Source organism: Balaenoptera acutorostrata, chromosome 15 (assembly GCF_949987535.1).
Source record: "Balaenoptera acutorostrata chromosome 15, mBalAcu1.1, whole genome shotgun sequence".
In the NCBI taxonomy this organism is placed as follows: Eukaryota; Metazoa; Chordata; class Mammalia; order Artiodactyla; family Balaenopteridae; genus Balaenoptera; species Balaenoptera acutorostrata.
Window position 1 is genome coordinate 10,352,523 of NC_080078.1, and position 22,135 is coordinate 10,374,657.

General features: G+C 43.0%; 1 protein-coding gene across 1 annotated transcript in view; it reads left to right on the forward strand.

Annotated features, from left to right (window-relative positions):
- Positions 1 to 22,135, forward strand: part of GTF2I (general transcription factor IIi) — a 145,803-nt gene that overhangs the window by 39,789 nt on the left and 83,879 nt on the right. Inside the window, exon 2 of the mRNA XM_057528417.1 lies at positions 3,651 to 4,636. Within this exon, the coding sequence (XP_057384400.1) occupies positions 3,913 to 4,636 (724 nt within the window). The 5' untranslated portion in view covers positions 3,651 to 3,912. The remainder of the gene's footprint in view (positions 1 to 3,650; positions 4,637 to 22,135) is intronic.

Genomic DNA, 22,135 nt, shown 5'->3' on the forward strand with positions numbered 1-22,135 from the left:
AATGCATGATGGGGGGAGAGAGGAGGCCAAAGGGCAGAGAAGAATTTTTATGTTTAAATTTTTCTTGTCTTGCCATAAAATATGAATTTCATTTCACAGAAGGCTAAGAGAGTTCCTCCCCCTTTAAAAAAAAATCCATGTTATTATTATTTTTAAAATTCCATATATCCTTTAATAGTTATTGCAAATGCTGCCTCCTCCATTTAAAATTGCCTGCTTTATCTCCACCCATCTTGTACTATCTCATGGTGTTTACCGGAGTGTACCTTGTATTTGATTCATGTGTCACATCAACCTGGATGAGACGACTGTAGCCTACAAATAAATAGACAACGATAGTTAAAAATTCAGACTTGGACACAGGCTGATTTAGATGAGAATCTGGATTTTGCCATCTGTGTATCATTGGCCAAGGAACTTAACCTTTCAGAGCCTTTTTAGCATATGAGGAGGTTCTAAGCACCTACCACGGGGGGTAGCTGTCAGTGCAGTGAGATAATCTACTAAGTGCTGAGCAAAGCAAGTGGCATGGAGGGAATGCTCGATAAATGTTAGCCTTTATTATACATTTCTGGAGGACAGAAGCAGTCTCTCGGGCTTTCCAGAATTTAATCGGTGCTCAGCCTCTTTCCTGTTGCTCACTTTGGGGTTAATCTGAGTTCACTGGGGATTGGACCACATAGTTTGCTGGAATGAATGAAGTCAAAGGCCCCAGGTACAACACAGAGCCTGCCCAACCCCTCTCCTTAGATTCAGGGGGAAGAGACAAGATGGTTAGCATACCTTCCCACTGCTGGGAAAACAATTTAAAGTAGTACTTGACTACTTGATGATGGGCTAACTTCACATTTGAACAGCATCGTTATTTTTGGCTTCTTTTTTTTCCCCTCTAATCCGTTGTTCAAAATTTCCCTTTATTCTTAGATGAAAACTTTCCCAATGTATTTACCTTAATTATAACAAACACAGGGCCAGGAGGGGGTTAAAAAGGTTGCTTTGATTCACCAGAAAAAGAGTAAAGGCTTGATAAATGCAAAGATAATAATCAAGCACCTGGACATTAAGTTGATATTAGAAACAAAAATAGAAAAGGGAAAGAGGGACTTCTGTGGTGGTCCAGTGGCTAAGACTCCTCGATCCCAATGCAGGGGGCCGGATTTGATCCCTGGTCAGGGAACTAGATCCCGAACGCTGCAACTAAGAGTCCTCATGCCGCAAGGAAAATCCTGAGTGCCGCAACTAAGACCAGACGCAGCCGAATAAATAAATAAATATTAAAATAAATAAAGGGAAAGAATGGGGCTATTTGTTTTCAGAATTAAGGCCAGATTATCCTTTTCTTGATTTTAGGAATGACACATTGCACGGCTATCGATTATGCATTTTGTTTGGAAATAACTTTCCTTGATTCGATTTTTTACTCAAAGGTTTCTGAGTATAATAATCTTGGCAGAGATATATTCTGAAAGGATGTGTTGCATATAATGCCAGTTATTTTATTAGTTGCATCACTTGATCAGTCAGATATGATAACAAGTCCACCTGAATCCAATGATAAGTGTTAGTATCTGTAAATATATTTTCTTAAATCTTAGAACAAAAAGCATTTTTAAAATTCTTTAGTTAGAAAAGAAACATGAACATTTTGTTCATAAGATATTTTAAAATACTGTTTTGAATGCTAAGTTATACCATTTAATATTTATAGAACACTTAACTAAGAGTTTATAAAGTATTTTCATTTACATATTGCCTGATTTCCCCAAATCCCTGAGGGAGACAGAGAAAATACTATAGAGATTTTTATGTTTTAAAAATGAACTTACACAACAATTACAGCAATAGTAACAAAATACTAAATAGAAGATACGTTCATTTAAATCCTGTTAAAACAACAAATAAAACTGTTTATTTCAATTGATGTTACATGAATATTAGATTTACTGCATAGGGCAGATGTTTGCACAAAAAGGCATAGCAAGAGCTAGAAGGTCTATTTAGGTTACATCTACATTATTAATTATTATGAATAAATTATAACTTGGATTTAGTTTTTTTTTCCCACCTTTGGAAGAGTTCTCTAAAAGGTAATTTATTCAGGATTCGAAATATTCAAATTGTCCAAACAAAAAACTGCTCAAAAAGAGTGTTTTATAAGCAGTTAAAAAAGCATCCTTGTAATAACAAAGGAGTTATCTGTTACAGGGCAGACACCCATGCAGAAGCTCCAGATGTCATTTTGGCCCTACCCATGTGATCTGGACTAGGCATGCAATTCCTAACTGGGATCCCAGATCTAAAAGATCAAACTGTTATTTTACACATGATAGATATGTTACATCCCATTCTCTCTATATACTGTACTATGTATATACTGTAAAGAAAAACCAAGAAATTGGACCCAGATATTTGGGTCCTGCATGAAGCAGAGTCATGGGGAAAAAAAAAGACCTCTGTTTAGTGTTCATCAAAAGACTGGTGTACTTTGAAAAAAGGGTGTGTCAAGAGTGTCTCAGCTTGGGGCCTTCCCTGGTGGTTCAGTGGGTAAGACTCACTCTCGCAACGCACAGGGCCCGGGTTCAATCCCTGGTCGGGGAACTAGATCCCGCATGCCTCAACTAAGACTTGGTACAGCCAAAATAAATAAGTAAATTTTTAAAAAAATTAATAAAAAAAGAGTGTCTCAGCTTTCGCTAGAGTTACGGTTTTGAGCAACCTAAAATATACGACAGGGTCACAAAAAGATTAATTATTCAGTTTGGATTCCAAAGAGCATCTTTTTAACACTAGGGAATTCCTTGGCGGTCCAGTGGTTAGGACTCGGTGCTCTCACTGTTGGTACGGGTTCGATCTCTGGTTGGGAAACTAAGATCACAGCATAACCTGCCCTCCCCCCCGAAAAAAAACCTAAAAAACCCCACTAAATAATCTCAACCACAGTGACCTTGACCAAGTGGTGTTAAGTGTGGTTCTGTCAGCATAGGTAGCTGATAGGGGTTTCCTATGGGGGTGGGTCCCATGATAATGGAGAAAGCAGACTCCTGATACCAGTATTAAAAATCCAAGAAGAAGGTGATTATTTTTCAGGACTAGTGAAGACATTCAAACATTGCCACATCACTTGTTATTTAAAAGCAATAACCAAGTCTGTAAGTGCTCAGAGACTGTATGAAGATGCATTTAAGTTGGTGGAAGAGCTCACACTTGGTTTAGATCCTTATCTATCCTGGCTGTGGCCCTTCTGACTTGGCTTTTGTCTCCCACAGTACAGTAGACCCCCTTATCTGCGGTTTCACTTTCCACGGTTTCAGTTACAGGCATTTGGAAAATATTACAGCCGTCCCTTGGTCTCGAAGGGGGATTGGTTCCGGGACCGCCCCGCCCCCCCCCCAACACTCCCCAGATGCCAAAATCTGCAGATGCTCAAGTCCCTTATATAAAATGGCTGTAGTATTAGCATACAACCTACACACATCCTCCCGTGTACTTTTAATCATCTCTGAATTTATAATACCTAATACAATGTAACTGCTATGTAAATAGTTGTAAACCAATGTAAATGCTATGTAAATAGTTGCCGGGCACCCAGCCAGCAAATTCAAGTTTTGCTTTTTGAAAGTTTCTGGCATTTTTTTGTTTGTTTGTTTTAGAATATTTTCCATCCATGGTTTGCTGAATCCGCAGATGCAGAACCCGCGGATACGGAGGGCTGACTGCAGATGGAAAATTCCAGAAATAAACAATTCATAAGTTTTAAATTTCACGCCCGCCCGCTCCGTCCTGCCTGGGCCGTGAATCATCCCTTTGTCCAGCGTATCCTGCCCGGTAGTCACTTAGTAGCTGCCTGGGTTATCAGATCAACTGCCAGGTATTGCAGTGCTTGTGCTCAAGTAACCCTTATTTTACTTAATAATGGCCCCAAAGCGCAAGAGCAGTGATGCTGGCAGTTCGGATATGCCAAAGAGAAGCCGTAAAGTGCTTCCTTTAATTGAAAAAGTGAAAGTTCTCGACTTAGTAAGGAAAGAAAAAAAATCGTATGCTGAGGTTGCTAAAATCTACGGTAAGAACGAATCTTCTATCCGTGAAATTGTGAAGAAGGAAAAAGAAATCCGTGCTAGTTTTGCTGTAGCGCCTCAAACTGCAAAAGTTACAGCCACAGTGCGTGATAAGTGCATAGTTAAGATGGAAGAGGCATTAAATTTGTGGGTGGAAGACATGAACAGAAAACGTGTTCCCATTGACAGCAATGTGTTGCGCCAGAAAGCACTGAGCCTGTACGAAGACTTCAGCCAGGGATCCCCAGAAACGGGTGACACCAAGCCATTTACTGCGAGTAAGGGATGGTTACACAGATTCAGGAATAGGTTTGGACTGAAAAATATAAAAATTACTGGAAAGGCTGTGTCTGCTAAGGAAGAAGCTGCTGCCACACTTCCAGCAGAGTTGAAGAAGCTGATTAAGGACAGAGAATATTATCCAAAGCAAGTCTTCAATTGTGATGAAACTGGGCTCTTCTGGAAGAAGATGCCCAATAGAACCTACATTCATAAAAGTGCAGAGGAGGCACCAGGGCATAAAACACGGAAGGACAGATTAACTCTGGTGCTACCTGGCATCTCACATCATCACAAGAAGGGTAAGTACAGTATAATAAGACATTTTGAATTTTTTTTAAATTTTATTTTTTGGCCTCGCCGCGCAGCATGTGGGATCCTAGCTCCTCAAACAGGGGTCGAACCAGCGCCCCCCTGCATTGGAAACATGGAGTCCTAACCACTGGACCGCCAGGGAAGTCCTAATAAGATATTTTGAGAGAAACCACATTCACATAACTTTTATTGCAATATATATCGTTATAATTATTCTGTTATTTTTTAATGAATACTTTCTCTCATTGGAAATTTCTAGGACATGATCTTTTTATTTTTTAAATATTTATTTATTTATTCATTTGGCTTCGCCGGCTCTTAGTTGTGGCATGCAAGATCTTGGTTGTGGCATGCGGATCTAGTTCCCTGACCAGGGCACCCTGAATTGGGAGCACGGAGTCTTAGCCACTGGACCACCAGGGAAGTCCCTATTTATGTTATTATTAATCTCTTACTGTGCCTAATTTATAAATTAAACTTTATCATAGGTATGTACATATAGGCATATAGGAAAAAACATAGTATATGGAGGGTTCAGTATTATCTTTGGTTTCAGGCATCCACTTAGGGGTCTTGGAATGTATCCCCCAGGCATAAGGAGGGGTTACTGTATGCAGTAGAATGGAGTGTCATGTTATTTGGACACTCACCTGCAGGACTGCATCCACTAAGTTAAACATTAAAAAGAGAGAAATATTTAAAATAATTTGAAATAACCTGCAAGATTCTGCCAACTGTTGGCCTCTGTGTACTCATGTCTCAAGTGATTAGGAGCCAAGAGCTGGGAATCTTCTCTTCCTGCAATCTCGGTCTTGGTACACACATCTTGTTATGTTGAATGTGATTCTAAACAAAGTTGAGTGTGATTTAAACAAAGGATTCCACACGAAATCATCCCTAAATACAAATCAATGTTTTTTTGTTTTTTTTTGTTTTTCATTTCTTGCTCAACCCAAAAAACAGCAGTGCAATCCTGTGCTGGAAAAACAACTGGCTGTACTGAGCTGGTATCCAAGTGGCTTGTAACTCTGGTCACCATTGACATAGCATCTGGACCAATGATGTGAGAGAGAAACTGGCTAACAAACAGCAACAAGCATATCACTAGCAGCCAAGGTGGTAAGCCAGGCCTTAGGGAGAACTGAAAATGCATGAGATTTATGACTGTGAGCCATGAATTTGAGGGTTACACCTGCCAACAGCCGTACACTGGGAAAAAGCTTGCTCTCTACACGCTGTTCACACCACATACCGTTCCACACATTCATTGTCCCCAAAGGGCCAGCTTTCTGTCCAGAGGCAATTCAAAGCCAGCTAAAGTTTTAGGACCTGCGTTAGGATTTGATAGTTTTAGGAACCGCTTCAACCTCCAAGGAAGCTGGAGTTGTTCATGAAGCAGCAGCAAAATTTCACACTGAGCTGTGCAATTCATAAAAAGGGAAGGGACTATCTCCTAAATAAGTCAATGGCAAGGGTAATCTCGACTAAGTGAACTTTCGCTTTACTAACTCACTTTGTGACACCCTTCCAATGCTACTCCATGGCTCCACCACACCCAGTGCATCCTGCCTTCCCTGTCCTCAACCTCCCAGTCTTCCCAAGAAACGGTTCAGGACTCCAGTCCCTCTATAAAACGTACTCACTGATGCTCACAGCAGCTGATGGGTTTGCAGCTCGTAGGCTGGCTGCTCTTAGCAGCTGAGTTGTAGGCTTCTCAAGAGTTAATGTTTGTTCCTAAATATGTCAGGTGTACTTGGTATTGGGAAGACGGAATTTAATTAAATATTCCAAAATGTTAAGAAATATGAGGGCAAAAATTGTCCTTATGAAAAACTAAACGCTGCGGAGAGACTTGACAAAGGAGAGTTCTAATCGATTTAGGTGAAGACAAAATGACTGTAAAAGATTGCAAGGGAAATGGGGAAAATGTGGAAGTCTTCTGTAATCAGATTGCTTCGCAGGGACCTTTAAATTCTCCATCTATTTTAAAGAAATCCAACATGGACATTCTAGACGAGGCATTATGGGTGCGGTCGACGGAAGAAAGAAGATGGGGAACGCCAATCTGTGAACCCAAATTCAAAGGAAAGGTTTTGGACCTACATCAAAAGACTAGCTGCTCGGAAAGTTTTCTTGCGAGCGACAAAGGCTGGAAAAAGCGCCGTGGTCGCCACCTACCGAGGAGGAGGGGGAGGGGGAGGATGGCCGGCGGGGCCCGAATCTCCGGTGGGGAGAAACATCACAAAATCACTCGATTTTGTTCTTTACATAAACATCTAAAATCTCTGCGCTCGAGTTTTTTGAACTTCTAACTTGGGTGAACAGTAACGTCTCACCATTTTCGAAATTCACGAGCTAATGAAAGTTGAGATGCAAAAAATTATCGGGGGGAGGGGCTTGAGTAAAATTGCCTAGCGGTTGACAGAACAAAACGGGCTGCAAACCACGTTTTCTGCTCCCCTCCATGGCTTTTCCACTTTAACTTTCTAAATGTTGAGTGAAAGTGAGCAAAGCCTGGGGGTTGAAGGGTGAATAAAAACAGAAGGGTGCCCTTCCCTCACCCATCCAAAGTTGGGGCAACAGTCTCTTTTGGCCGCTTTTGAGGCAAGCTTTCAAAACTAACAGGAGTTCTTTGTGTTCCGGAGGGTGGTGCAGGGCGGAGGAAGTCCCTTGGCGGAGCATGGAAGGCGGCAGGCCGTCCTGGGACTCTCCGGCCTTTGCAGTGGTCCGACCTCTCAATTTGCAGGGAATCTCGGGTGCAAGAGTGAGTGCGAGCCTTGGACCGTGGCTGAGGCCGGCTGCAGAGCGGCAGGGAGCAGGCTGGAGCTCGCCCGGCCTGGATTTTCATCCCTGCGCCCCGGCTCCCCTCCCCCACCCGAGCAGCAGCGCAGGCCCCAGGTGCAGCCATGTTCCTCGCTCCCACCACCCGCGCCTCCATTGACAGTCCTTGCCCGAGAGGGCCGGGCGCCGCGCTCGCCGCGTCCTCGGGCTCTGGGCTTGTCGGCGCGAGGCTTCCTGGGAGTCGTAGTCCAGTGCCCCCGCCATCGCGTTGGTGGGGACGAATCAGAGACTACAACTCCCGCTGGGCGGTGTTGCGGGTGCGCACGCGCAGCGCGCCTTCGAGGAACAAAAAAAAAAAAAAAAAAAAAAAAAAGAGGAGGAGGGTGAGAGAGAAGCTCGGAGAGCAGAGGAAAGGGGCCGCCGATCGCCCCCCCGCTTTCCCGCACGCGCTCTCTAGCCGTGGCTGCCCGCCTGCTGCGGTTACCCCGGCCTATCCCTCGGTCCCCTGTGAGCGGATCTAGGCGCTGAGCGAGGCCCTGCCGGGGCGGCCATGCGGCGGTGACAGGAGCTCGGCCGAGACGCTCGGGCCCCTCGCCCTCTCACCTCCTGCCCGCTCGCCAGCCAGCCTCAGCCCGAGGGTGCTCCGCCGCAGCCGCAGTTCGCGCGCGGCCCACACTCGCTTCCCTTCAGCACCCCCAGCCCCGGCGCTGCCTGGAGGCGGCTGCACTCGGGTGAGTCCCTGTCGCCTCATCTCCGGTCCCCCGCCCCGGTTGCCATCGCTAGCACGGTCTTTATTTGAGACTCGCTCCCTCCGGGGCCTGCACTGACAGGGGTCCGGGGACCGTCGGCGGCCGTGTTGGGTGCCACAGGCCCCCCCCCCCAACCCCGGCCCGCCGGCGTTGGGGGTGGGGCAGGAGCAGACGCGGTCGCGGGGGACGACAGTTGCACGCGCGCGCCTGGCTGCGTGGGGGAGGGGCGCGCGCGCCGGCGCGGCGTGGGGGGGCCCCTCACGCGTGAGGCCCGCGCGCGAGCGAGCCTGCGGGCTGCGCATGCCCGGCCGCTGATTGGCCGGCTCCGGCGATGCGGGTGCGCGCGCGGTGCCAGGCCCGAGCCGTGGGGTCGCGCTCGGCCTGGTGTCTCCGGGGCTCGTGCGCCCGGGCAGCAGACGCGCCGGATTGGCCGGCGGGCGGCGGGGGCGGTGCCGCGCTGCCTGGTAACTGCGGGCCGGCGGGCGGGCCCCGGAGCGCCGCCCCTCCTCGCCGCTGCCCCTGCCCGCCCCTACCCGCGCCCAGGTGGAGCCCGGAGTGGGCTTTGTCCCCGGCCCGGCCGGCGCGCCTGCCCCGCGGGGCCTGCTCTTTTGGGGAAATAAACACAATGACCGGAAGGAAAACCTCAGCCTGCAGGCTGTGAAAATAAGCCGTCTGGATTCTGCCAGCACCCGGTCGGGGGTTCGGGGAAGAAGACAAAAAACTGCTCTCTTTCCCCGCTACTTGTGCTTATCCAAGTTTTGCCTTTTAATAGTGAGTTTCTTTTTTGTATTTAATGTTACGGTTTTGCGCTCATTTGCGTCTGAGAATGTTCAGATGTTGGGCCCTGTTGGTGTGGTGCTCACTCCTCGGAATGCGGGGCTCCGGGCAGACTTCTCACCTTCCTGCATTCAACTTTGCTGCAGACAATGGCTTGATGGGCCACTGCATAAAAGTGGTCTCCGGGTGTTCAGGAAACAAAAGGGGAAGTTAGTTTGCAAATGAGAGTGCCGTAGAGTGCCCTGAGGAGGCCGGGTGTTCCCCCCTCACCCCTCCCCGCTAAGCCCTAGGATTTGGGATATCCGATTTTATTTCCTACTACATATTTTTGTTTTGTCCGTTTTCCAGCCACTGTAGTCTACTGCCTTGCACTTTAGCTTCTCCCGCTTCTTGGGATCTTGGCTCACACCTGTAGGCTGGAATAACTTTTTCTTCGCTTGAGGCTGTGGAACTCTTTCTTGGTCACATGCAATTACTTCTTTAAAGCCATATCTTATAACGTTGGGTCAGAATTTGTTGCCTCTTCATACAGTCAACTTGTTTGCCCCTCCTAGGCTGGCGTCTTTATTTCCTCTTGGAGTGGGTTTGGTTATGCTCTGTATACACGTGTCTGACCTAGACACTAGGTATTAAACTCCTGGAGCGGTAAGGATTAAGCCTTTTCCGTCTTTGTCTTTCACCCCCTTCCAGTCTACAGCCGTCAAAGTGCTTTGTTTATATTAGTAGCGACAGCTAACGCTTGAATAATGTTTACATGCCTGGCATCGCTCTTAAGCACTTAAGGTATGTTTTTCTTATTTAATATTCATAAAACCCCGTTCCTATAGATGAGGAACAAGGCTAGAGAAGCTGGGTAATTACCTCTTGGTTACCCAGCAAGTAAACCTTGAATCCAAGATTTGAACCTGGGCTGTATGACTCTTAACCCCTAAGCCAGTGGTTCTGAAAACCCGAGCAAGCGTCATCCTCCCCTGGAGGGCTTGTTAAAACACAATAGCTGGGTCCCGCCCCAGACATTCTGATTCTGCAGGTCTGGGGTGGGGCCGGAGAATCTGCGATTCTAACTGGTTCCCAGGTGCTGCTGCTGCTGCTCCCTGGACCGACGCTTTGCGAGCTGTTCACCGCGGTAGGAAGTTAAGTTGTGAGGGAAGTTTATTCTAGATGCTTGCTCTTCATTACTTTAAAATGAGATCTTAAAGAACCAAAAGTAATTCGTACTGCTTACTGTAGATTGCTTGGAAAACTGAGAGTTAAGAATTTTTCTTAGCGTTGGTTACAAAATTAAAGTTTAATAGGTCTCCAGTTTAAAAAGGAGCCATGGATTTGAGTACAGAATACAATTAGAAATCTAATCTTGGCTTTTTTTCCCCTCTTATTCATTTATTAATTTTTTCATGGCACAGGCATTTATCTCTTTCAAGTGATGCCTGTAGCATCCTATCCTCACCAAAGCCTAAAGATAGGACCTGAGTTTGGACCTGAGGTAGGCTGGGCCAGGCCGGGGCAGGCAGAGCTGCTGGAGCTCCGTAACTCCTCCCTCCTGCCAGTTCCATGCACCAATGATTTGGCTAACTTTTAAGAAAATGGCTACAAAGACTTTGTCATTAAAATGTAGGCTTTGGGCTTCTTTTTCTTGGGGCACAAGACTTGGTGAGAATGATTTTTAGTTTTTTTGGTGTAATGGATTTCTTTCTGAGGAAAGTAAGTAATCTCAAATCAGGTAGGAGTGGGATTAGTTTACGGTAATCTATCATTTAAAAATTTTTATTTATTTTTTGGCTGCGTTGGGTCTTCGTTGTGGTGCGCAGCTTCTCATTGCGGTGGCTTCTCTTGTGGGGCACGGGCTCTAGGTGCGTGAGCTTCAGTAGTTGCAGTAGGCGGGCTCAGTTGCGGCGTGCGGGCTCTAGGGCGCGCGTGGTTTCAGTCGTTGTGGCACGCGGGCTTAGTTGTTCTGCGGCATGCGATCCTGGACCAGGGATCGAACCCGTGTCCCCTGCATTGGCAGGTGGATTCTTAACCCCTGCGCTACCAGGGAAGTCTCTCTTCTATCATTTTTTTGATGATACATAGATCAATGGTGTGTTCCAAAACATAAAATATAAAAGACAAGGTCCCCGCTCCAGGTTGTTATTATCTAAAGGAGCAGTAAATAAAACACTTAACCTTTTCTGTTATTACTGGTGTGTAGCTATTTGCATTGCATTCTACCTAATTCAGTTCTACCATTGTTTCTTTCTTCATTGAAAACATGAATTTTTAAAATATTGCAATCCTCTTCATATAACTGCTGTGGTATAATTAACATGAACTTGTCTTAATCACTGGCTTAAACAGACGTTGATAAGTAATTTTTATGTATGTCTAAGGGAAAGCATTTTTTGAAGAGTTGTTTGAGAAGTAACACCCTTTGAGAATGGTATTTCACTTTTCCCGAAATGCATGAGGTAATCTACCTGAAAGATAAATACCATGAATTTTATTAATAGCAGTTTACCAAAGGTCATTGGTACCATTTTTCTTCAAAAGTTGTCTACATTTATTTGGGTTAAGCTTATTCATTGTTACTAACTGAAAGAAAGTAGGAAATACAATTAATCAGTTATTCATTATAATTGTAGAGTTGAGTTTCCTTGTAATCAAGGGGCTTAAATGGCAGCATAGCAATATGAAGAATAAAATTTGGTTAAACAAAGTGTAGCTGAGGCTACCTGCCTGGGAGAGTAAAATTAAGGATTAGTATTTTAGAGGATGTATTAAAAATTATGGGAAAATTACGGAAAAAATCATGTGGATACATCAGAAGTGCTGAAGGTATTATCTTTTTTAAAAAATTATTATTTATTTATTTATTATTTATGGCTGTGTTGGGTCTTCGTTTCCGTGCGAGGGCTTTCTCCAGTTGCGGCGAGCGGGGGCCACTCTTCATCGCGGTGCGCAGGCCTCTCACCATCGTGGCCTCTCTTGTTGCGGAGCACAGGCTTCAGATGCGCAGGCTCAGTAGTTCTGGCTCACGGGCCTAGTTGCTCCGCGGCATGTGGGATCTTCCCAGACCAGGGCTCGAACCCATGTCCCCTGCATTGGCAGGCAGACTCTCAACCACTGCGCCACCAGGGAAGCCCTGAAGGTATTATCTTAATATTCTTCATTTTCCATTCTTACCTCTTTCTTCCTGTATCATTTTCCCTCTTTCTTGTCTTTCCTTTACTGGAATGCTCAACGATGCAGTTTCCCTGTTTTTGTTTTTTGTTTTTTCCTCTTTGTTTCTGCAGTCCTTGTGTTCATATCCCATGCCTGTCTCTGGCACTACTCCTTTGCTTTAAACACTTTGATCTAGTGGGAAAGTAAGAAAGTTCCATATAACCAGGGACTGTCAGAGTTGATGGCGGATTGACTCATGTTCCTTGGTTTAACTTGATGAAAAATTATAGAGGATTTTAAAAGAGTTAGTTTATTTAAAAAGTAACTTGAGGCAAAGTGAATTTATAATTGAGAGAGAGGGAGTATGGCTTTGTGGGTATAGACATAGGTTCTTTTTTTTTTAATATTTATTTATTTGGTTGTGCTGGGTTTTAGTTGCAGTAGGCGGGCCCCTTATTTGTGGCTCACCGGCTCCTTAGTTGCGGCACGCATGTGGGATCTAGTTCCTTGACCAGGGATTGAACCCGGACCCCCTGCATTGGGAGTGTGGAGTCTTACCCACTGCGCCACCAGGGAAGTCCCCTTATAGTGATTTTTAAAAAATTGTGGTAGGGACTTCCCTGGCAGTCCAGTGGTTAAGACTCCGCGATTCCACTGCAGGGGCCGCGCACGCCATGTGGCACGGTCAAAAAAAAAAAAAAAAAAGTAGCAAAAAATTGGTAAAATATACATAACATAGAACTTAACACACAGTGTTAAGTGCACAGTTTGTACAGTCACGTTGTTGAGCAGCCATCACACCATCCATCTCCAGGACTTTTTCATCTTCCTAAACTGAAATTGCCCGTTAAAGAGTAATTCCCATTCCCTCTTCCCTCCAGCCCCTGGCACCTGCTGTGAGGCATGTGGGATCTTAGTTCCCTGACCAGGGATGGAACTGGTGCTCCTTACACTGCAAGCGTGGAGTCTTAACCACTGGACCACCAGGGAAGTCCCAAATTTGACTGTTTTAGGTACCTCATATAAGTGGAATTATTTGGACAGTATTTGTCCTTTTGTGATTGGTTTATTTCATTTAGCGTAATGTCCTCAACGGTTCATCCATGTTTTAGGATGTGTCAGAATTTCCATCCTTTTTGATCGTTATAGTGATTTTTAAAGTTTTTGTTTTTATAGTATGGCAAAGGAGGTAATTTTTTTAAAGTACTGTATATGACTATATTATGGTATAATTATAGAAGTGGAGAGTAGTGAAGAGTTTGATCCTATTTAGGGTATTTGGTTAAAATCAGCCCTGGTTAGACTGAGCCTGTGAAGATTTCTGATTGTATAGGTCCCATACTTTGGAAAATTGATGTGTGTTTTGATTCCATTTGCATACACTGTCTCTAGAGACCATAGTATTTTTTTATTATATGTTAATTATTTTCTGATTATGTATTTTTGTTGTGTTGATTGCTTCTGTAAAGCTTTTAGAGTACTTTTTCTTAGGGTATGTTGTAAAACAGTGGGGTAGTCACTTTACCCAACTAGATACTTCATAATTTTTTTATTTGTAGTCTTACCTATAGGAAAATCAATTTTCTTTATAATAACAAAATGAGTGTTTGAACTGTTGTTCACTATTCATTGTCTATGTTTTAAGCTTTGGAAAAGAAGAGATCCCTTACCACATTTGGAACAGTACTCATTTATCTACTTACCCAACATATTGAAGGCCTTCTGGGTGGGTTAGGTATTGTGTGACGCCCTCAGAACACAACCCCCAGAACACAGTCTATTTCTAGGAGAATGCTGGTATGGGTAAATTCTATTGTTTGTTGAGAGCTTCACAATAAAGACTCCTTAGTTCAGTTTGTATATTCAGTCTAGTTTACTTTTTTTGGTATTTGGCGCAAGGTGACTTTTAAACTTAAATTGTAAAACAATCTTTGAGGAGTAGGTTTGATATAAGCAAATTTTCATGCTTGTTGGATGTATGCTTTAAAAGGTGCACATACTGTATTTCAAAGCAGTGATTTGTTGTTTATCTTAAATTTACACAATGTTGTAGGTCAATTATATCTCAAAAAAAAGCTGGGAAAAAAAATGGTTAAAAAAAAGCAGTGATTTATTTTGACAACTTTCTTATTATTTTTCCTGCCCCATCAGAAAATAGGTTATTTTATTTTATTTTATTTTTATTTTTTTAATTAATTAATTTATTTATTTGTTTTTGGCTGTGTTGGGTCTTCGTTTCTGTGCGAGGGCTTTCTCTAGTTGCGGCGAGCGGGGGCCACTCTTCATCGCGGTGCGCGGGCCTCTCACTGTCGCGGCGTCTCCCGTTGCGGAGCACAGGCTCCAGATGCGCAGGCTCAGTAGTTGTGGCTCACGGGCCTAGCTGCTCCGCGGCATGTGGGATCTTCCCGGACCGGGGCACGAACCCGTGTCCCCTGCATTGGCAGGCGGATTCTTAACCACTGCGCCACCAGGGAAGCCCTAGGTTATTTTATTTAGCAGTATTAAAGCAGTTAGTTGGGAAATTTTCATTTGTCAGACTTGGATTTGGAGAGTTTATAGGTAGATAAATAGGTATTACATATATGTGTATTTTAAAAATAAGTAATTAAATTAAAAATTTTTTAAATTTATTTTATTTATTTTAATTTTTGGCTGCGTCAAGTCTTTGTTGCTGTGCGCGGGATTTCTCTAATTGCGGTGAGCAGGGGCTACTCTTTGTGGCAGAGCACAGGCTCTAGGCGCGCGGGCTTCAGTAGTTGTGGCGCATGGGCTTGGTAGTTGTGGCTCGCAGGCTCTAGAGCGCAAGCTCAGTAGTTGTGGCGCATGGGCTTAGTTGCTCCGTGGCATGTGGGATCTTCCCAGACCAGGGATCGAGCCCGTGTCCCCTGCGCTGGCAGGTGGATTCTTAACCACTCTGCCACCAGGGAAATCCCTAATTAAATTTAAAGTTAAGTGCTGGGACTTCCCTGGTGGTTCAGTGGCTAAGACTCTGTGCTCCCAATGCAGGGGGCCTGGGTTCAACCCCTGGTCAGGGAATTATTAGATCCCACATGCCGCAACTAAGAGTTAGCATACTGCAACTAAAAATCCCATGTGCTGCAACTAAGGATCCCGCATGGATCAACTAAAGGTCCTGCATGCCGCAATGAAGATCCCGCGTGCCTCAACTAAGACCCACGCAGCCAAATAAATAAATAAATATTTAAAAAAAAACAAAATTAAATGTTTACTCAATTTATTGAATGCTTGTGTTAAGCACTCTGTCAAGTACTTAATAGCTTCTGATACCAACCTTGTGAGGTAAGTACACATATTATTGTCATTTTCCGGATTAGTATATTTGGGATTAAAGAATCCCACAGTCAACCATATCTAATATTGGAGCTAGGACTTGAATTCAGAATTTGGCATGATTCCAAAGCTGCTATTCCTAATAGCTTTGCTCTGTTGCCTGCTTTCTGTAAACAATACGTTAAAAAGATAAAGATGGAACTTTTAGGTCACAGTTACTTGATTTTCATTTCCTCTTCCAATTCATACAAAGTTAGAAAAAGAACAAGTGAGCCAGCTTATCAACTACCAAATGTTTTTTAAATCTGAAGTAAGGGGCTTCCCTGGTGGCGCAGTGGCTGAGAATCTGCCTGCCAATGCAGGGGACACGGGTTCGAGCCCTGGTCTGGGAAGATCCCACATGCCGTGGAGCAACTGGGCCCGTGAGCCACAACTGCTGAGCCTGCGCGTCTGGAGCCTGTGCCCCGCAACGGGAGGGGCCGCGATAGTGAGAGGCCCGCGCACCGCGATGAAGAGTGGCACCCGCTTGCCGCAACTAGAGAAAGCCCTCACACGAAAACTAAGAGACCCAACACAGTCATAAATAAATAAATAAAATAAATAAATAAAGTATAAAAAAAAAAATCTGAAGTAAGGACAAAGGGGCACATCTTTGTGTATTGGCAGAGAAAGCTGCTACTTTTAAAAAATCTGCACTGTCAATTTAAAAGTGTAACTTACACATTTGTGAAAAATTTCGAACTAGTGCCAAGAAAAGTTGTGGGTCTTCCTGAATAGTTGATAAGGTGTTTGTTTGTTTGTTTCAAAGACAGTGTTTTGGCTGCTGTGACGCTCAGTATTGAACTTGTGTGATCCACCTTTGGGCAGATTCTCTTTCCATGCCTTCATTTCTAAAATTTTATCCTTCTTCCCTTCACCTGGCTTTTTTAAAAAAGATAAAGTTTAGCTGTTTTTGTTAGCTATCTCAACAGTATTTTGGAAATGGGGTGGAGAGGGTATAAAGTTTTAAGTATAAAAATAAACACACTTGCAGGTCTTAACCACGGCACCGTCAGCGAAGTCCCTTGAATTTTCTTCTGTATCTAAGATTGTAAGTTTTAAGATTGAAATGGAGAAATGTTTGTTGAAAATAACAAAATAATACCACAAAAAAGAAATAAGACATAAATGGAATAAAAGAAACCAGATCAGTGTTATGGGTCCCCACCCCCCACCTCCCACAGACTGAACAGTCTGACCTGAACCTTAATTTGAAGCAGAAACACGTTGAAAATTTAGAATATTTTAGAAATCAACATAATCAGGAATATTGAGAATCTCAATTTTTTGTTAGAGTGATGATGGCCTGTGTGAAAGTGTTTTAATTTATTTTATTTATCTATTTTTATTTTTGGCTGCCTTGGGTCTTTGTTGCTGCGCGTGGGCTTTCTCTAGTTGTGGCGAGCCAGGGCTACTTTTCGTTGCAGTGCGTGGGCTTCTCCTTTTGATGGCTTCTCTTGTTGCAGAGCATGGGCTCTAGGTGCGCGGGCTTCAGTAGTTGTGGCATGTGGGCTCAGTAGTTGTGGCTTGGGGGCTCTAGAGTTCAGGCTTTGTAGTTGTGGCGCATGGGCTTAGTTGCTTCGTGGCATGTGGGATCTTCCTGGACCAGGGCTCGAACCTGTGCCCCCCTGCATTGGCAGACAGATTCTTAACAACTGCGCCACCAGGAAGGTCCCTGAAAGTGTTTTAGAGTTCTCTTTGACTCATTGTAAAATCTCTTTTTATTTTTTGCTGTTCAGCATTAACAGCAAGGATCAATAAATTAAAAGCAAAAGTGTGGTCAAATAAAAACACTTACATAGAATTAATTATGGGCTTATTTTGAGGTAGAACGGATCAGTACAGTAAGGACACAGATAAACCTAATCCCTGAAATGGATCTCCAATAAGAAACACAAGAAGATTTTAAAGAATGGCTGGAGTCTGTTTTCAGAGACATAAAAGAAGGCATTGCTTCTATTAAACAGTAGCTGACAGGATAAAAGATAAAAAGATGAAACAGCAACAGGCCAATTAAGTTCAGCTTTAAACTTAAAGGAGAATTAAAATCAAATCAAGGAAACAGAAAATGAAGTCAAAAAAAAGTTCAGAATTGAAGAATTAAGGAAATTGAAAAAAATGGGGAAGAAAATGGAATGGACTCTGGTAGCTATTGTTTTTGTGTACTGGCACACTTTATCAACCCTTTTCTCCTGATAACAGTGTCATGCTTTGCCTTTTAACTGCTTACCATCCTATTCCACGTGGTTCTGGCTAGACTGCAAATCACAATGTATCCCAGGTAATCTTGTTCTGACTAGCCACGTGGGCTTGGGATAGGCTCGTGACACAAATCCCCAGAACTTTTGTGCAAAAAATAGCAGGAAGATATGATAGTCCGCTGCCTCTAGGATCACAGTGTAGGTGTGTGGTAAGCATAAAGATGCATGTGGCCACCATTGTCTTAGGAAAGAAACCCATCTGCTCAAGAAGTGAGGCCTGCAGGGAGGGAATAGAGAGAACTCTAATGGTATCTCTTGTGTTCCTCGATCTAGCTGTGTATAGAATCAGTGCAGTGTTTAGACTGGATAGTTAAATAAAACAATAAAAATTCCTTTGTTCACTTGTGGTGGTTTGAATTGGGTATTTGTAACCTTGCAGTGTAAGATAGTTCTGGCTAATTCATAAATTGTTCTTGAAAATAGAAGACTATTTTAAGTAAGGTGTGGTTCCCAGAGTTGGTGGGACTAATAAGAATGTTCTAGAATTATAAAACAAAACTTTTGTAAAAATACCAAAAAGTTGATAAGATAGGAATTTTGAAGAGCTATTATGAGAAGCTAATATTAAAAGGAAAATGGGGGCATTCCCTGGTGGTCCAGTGGCTAGGACACCTCACTTCCCCTGCAGGGGGCATGGGTTTATTAACCAGGAACTAAGATCCTGCAAGTCCTGCTGCGCAGGCAAAATTAAAAAAAAAAAAAAAAAGGAAAACAGGAACTAATAGTAGAAGTGGGAAACTCTTTTGCCCTAAGGGCATCTGCCAGTTTCACCATATGAACTTGAGTTTTGAAAACCATGTGAGATGAGAGGCTGAAATCAAAGCCCAGAATCTGCACAAAATTCAGGGGACAGATAGACCCTTCCCCTCAATAAGTTGAGACCTCAAATTGGTTAAGGCTGATTAAGAAATAAGCCAGCTTGCATCCCTATTTGTGGTCTGGGTTAACATCTCTGGGTGTTCCGAGGAACCTGAAGAGGAACCTGAAGCTTCGGATTACGGTGATCCCAGGCAGGTATTGTTCCCAGATACCAGGTCTCATATTTAAAACAGTGTTTTGATGTAAAATGACCAGCATACAGTAAAAGACAATCAGGCATACATGGGAACGAGAACCGTGAGTATGAGCTAGAACTATGAGAAACATCAGAAATACACCTGCAAAGACTTGAGATTTTTGAATTATCATAGACTGTAAAACAACTACCCGTGCTATGTTTAAAGAAATATGTCGAGCTTGAAAATCTTTAGGGAGTAGGAAACTCTAAATGTGACATGGCAACAAATAGAAATTGTGTAAATGAAAATTATAAACAAAATAAAAAACCTGATGGGTGGTTTTAACAACAGAATAAGTACAAGTGAAGAAGGAATTAGTGAAATGGAAGATAAGTCAGAAGAAAGATAAGTCAGGGACGAAAAATGAGAAAAATTCAGAAGACGGTAAGAGATTTAAGGATTAGCATACATTTAGTCTGAGTCTCTGTGTAGGATAGGAGATAGACAATGGGACAGAGACAATACCTGTAGAGATAATAGCTGAGAATTTGCCACTACTGAAAGATGACAATCCTTAGCCCAGTGAATGATAAATGTACTGAATAAGAAGAAATCTACACTACACACACACACACACTATACAGAGTGAAACTGTAGAAAACCAGAGACAAAGAAAACATCTTAAAAACAGCAGGGGTGAGGATTGGGATTACCTTTAAAAGAGATTCTAGATGACTTCTGAATAGCAACAATGGAAGCCAAAATAAAATGAAGCCAAAAGATAATGAAATAACCTCAGTGTGCTGACAGGAAGTATTTGTCAACCCAGATTCTTATCCTAGTTGAAAGTATCTTTCAAGAATAAAGAATTTTTAGCAAACAATAAGTTTGCCATGAGAAAGAAACTGTAAAGGATTAACGTTAGGCAGAAGGAAAATCTGAGATGCAAGAAAAGAATGAGCAAAGAATTTCATAAATATGTATGTGGTTAAATCAAAATGAAAATTAAATTGTTCGAAACAAATAATATTGCATTAAGAATACAGAATTAAAATACACATACACAAAAGCTGAGTAATTAAGGAGGTATATCCACATAATAATTATCAGAATTCCGACAGTTCATGCAATGTGTAGTCATCATCAGAGGTCAGTTTAGTAATGGGCATAGGACCCTAAGTAGATGAGTCACTCAGGAAGAAATACAGATGATAAAACTATGAGAAGTGTTTCTTTAGTAAGCAAAGAAATTCAGCTGTTTTAGTAATAATAAGGTATTCATAGTGATTAGGTCATAGTTCTCCAATATGTTGGTGAGACTGATGAATTTAGTGTTTTTAAACATTTCTGGTAGCAATGGAAAAATTTTAGCGTTATGTATTAAGAGGCATAAAGATTTTCATGCTATATTTCAGTATTTTTAAAATACAGAAATAAAAAGGCAAAAGCCAATTTTATGAAGATGTTGAGAGAAATTGTGTGATTCCATTTCGATGGGCTATTATGCAGCTATTTAAATAACTTGTTCTGTAAGAATATGTAACATGACAGGTAGATGATGCTAGCTGATCATTAAGGCAAGGTCACTGTACTCATAGTGGGTTAGGCTCTTTGTAATTTTACTTATTTATTCTGAGAATCTGCATCCCAGATGTCTTGTATATGCATTTTAACTTTACTATATCATAAAACTGTACTTCTCCGTTCCTTTTCTGTGTTCTTTTTCTCAGGCAGGCTACATTGGTACTCTGTTCTATGGGGATACTCTTGTAGCAATAATCCTTGGAGATTCGGACTTCCCTGGTGGCGCAGTGGTTAGGAATCTGCCTGCCAGTGTGGGGGACTTGGGTTCGAGCCCTGGTCCGGTTGGATCCACATGCCGTGGAGCAACTGGGCCCGTGCACCACAACTACTGAGCCTGCGCTCTGGAACCCGCGTGCCACAACTACTGAAGCCCGCCTGCCTAGAGCCCGTGCTCCGCAACAAGAGAAGCCACTGCAGTGAGAAGGCTGCACACTGCAACGAAGAGTAGCCCCCGCTCGCAGTAACTAGAGAAAGCCCGTGTGCAACAATGGAGACCCAACGCAGCCAAATTAATAAATTAATTAAAAAAAAAATCCTTGGAGATTGGCAGTGAAAAATGCTCACACAGAGTTGGGATTGGCCTTTGTTTCCTGGCTCATGTTCCTTTAAGTTTCTTTTCCACTGATTAGTTCATTCTTTTGTTATAGCTACTACCGTGGTGGCTCAAGAGGTCATGAGAATTTAAAAGTTTACTCAACATAGTTTAATTTGTGATAATGGAAAAGTTCTATATCTGTGATTCTTCACTGCAAAAGTCACTACGTGTGGCTGCTAATCACTTGAACTGTGGCTAAAACTACTGAGGAACTGAATTTTTAATTTTACTTAATCTCGATTAATTTAAATTTAAATAACTACCTGTGGTTATTGGCCACCGTATTGGATAGCACATCTCTAGAGTGATACATACCTTCCAGGTGTTTCCGTGACTGCTGATTTTCTGCCTTGGATTATTGCCTCATTCCTTACAAAGAGAGATCACCATTTCTCCCCACACCACCCCTCCTTTACCGAGACAGCATCAGAGATAAGACAATGGGGAATAAATACATTGTGGTACAAATCCCAGAAGTCATTTTCTTGTCTAACATTGGGCTCATCTTTTTTTTTTTTTTTTTTTTAATTTATTTTTGAATGCATTGGGTTTTCATCGCTGCGTGCGGGCTTTCTCTAGTTGTGGCGAGCGGGGGCTACTCTTTGTTGCGGTGAGCGGGCTTCTCGTTGCAGTTGCTTCTCTTGTTGTGGAGTACGGGCTCTAGGCACGTGGGCTCAGTAGTTGTGGCACACGGGCTTAGTTGCTCCATGGCATGTGGGATCTTCCCAGACCAGGGCTTGAACCCATGTCTCCTGCATTGGCAGGTGGATTCTTAACCACTGAGCCATCAGGGAAGCCCTCATCTTTTTTTTGAAAGTTAGTTTCCTGTAGTGTGTGTGTGTGTGTGTGTGTAATATTTATTTATTTATTCATTTTTATTTTTTTTGGCTGCACTGGATCTTAGTTGCGGCATGCAGGATCTTTGTTGTGGCACGCAGGATCTTTGCTGCAGCATGTGGGGTCTTTTTTTTTTTTTTTTTTTAAAACTGTGGCATGCGGACTCTTAGTTGCGGCATGCATGCGGGATCTAGTTCCCCGAACAGGGATCGAACCCGGGCTCCCTGCATTGGGAGTGCGGAGTCTTACCCATTGGACCGCCAGGGAAGTCCCTGGGCTCACCTTCTGAATTGTCTCAGTTAAGTTTTTCTTCCTTCTCTGTGTTTAAAAAGATTAAAAGGGATCTACCATTTTATATTTACTGTTTTATGGAGGACATGATCATTTTGGTCATTTTCCTTTTTGTTCCAAAGAACTAACTGTCCCATTTTAGGTA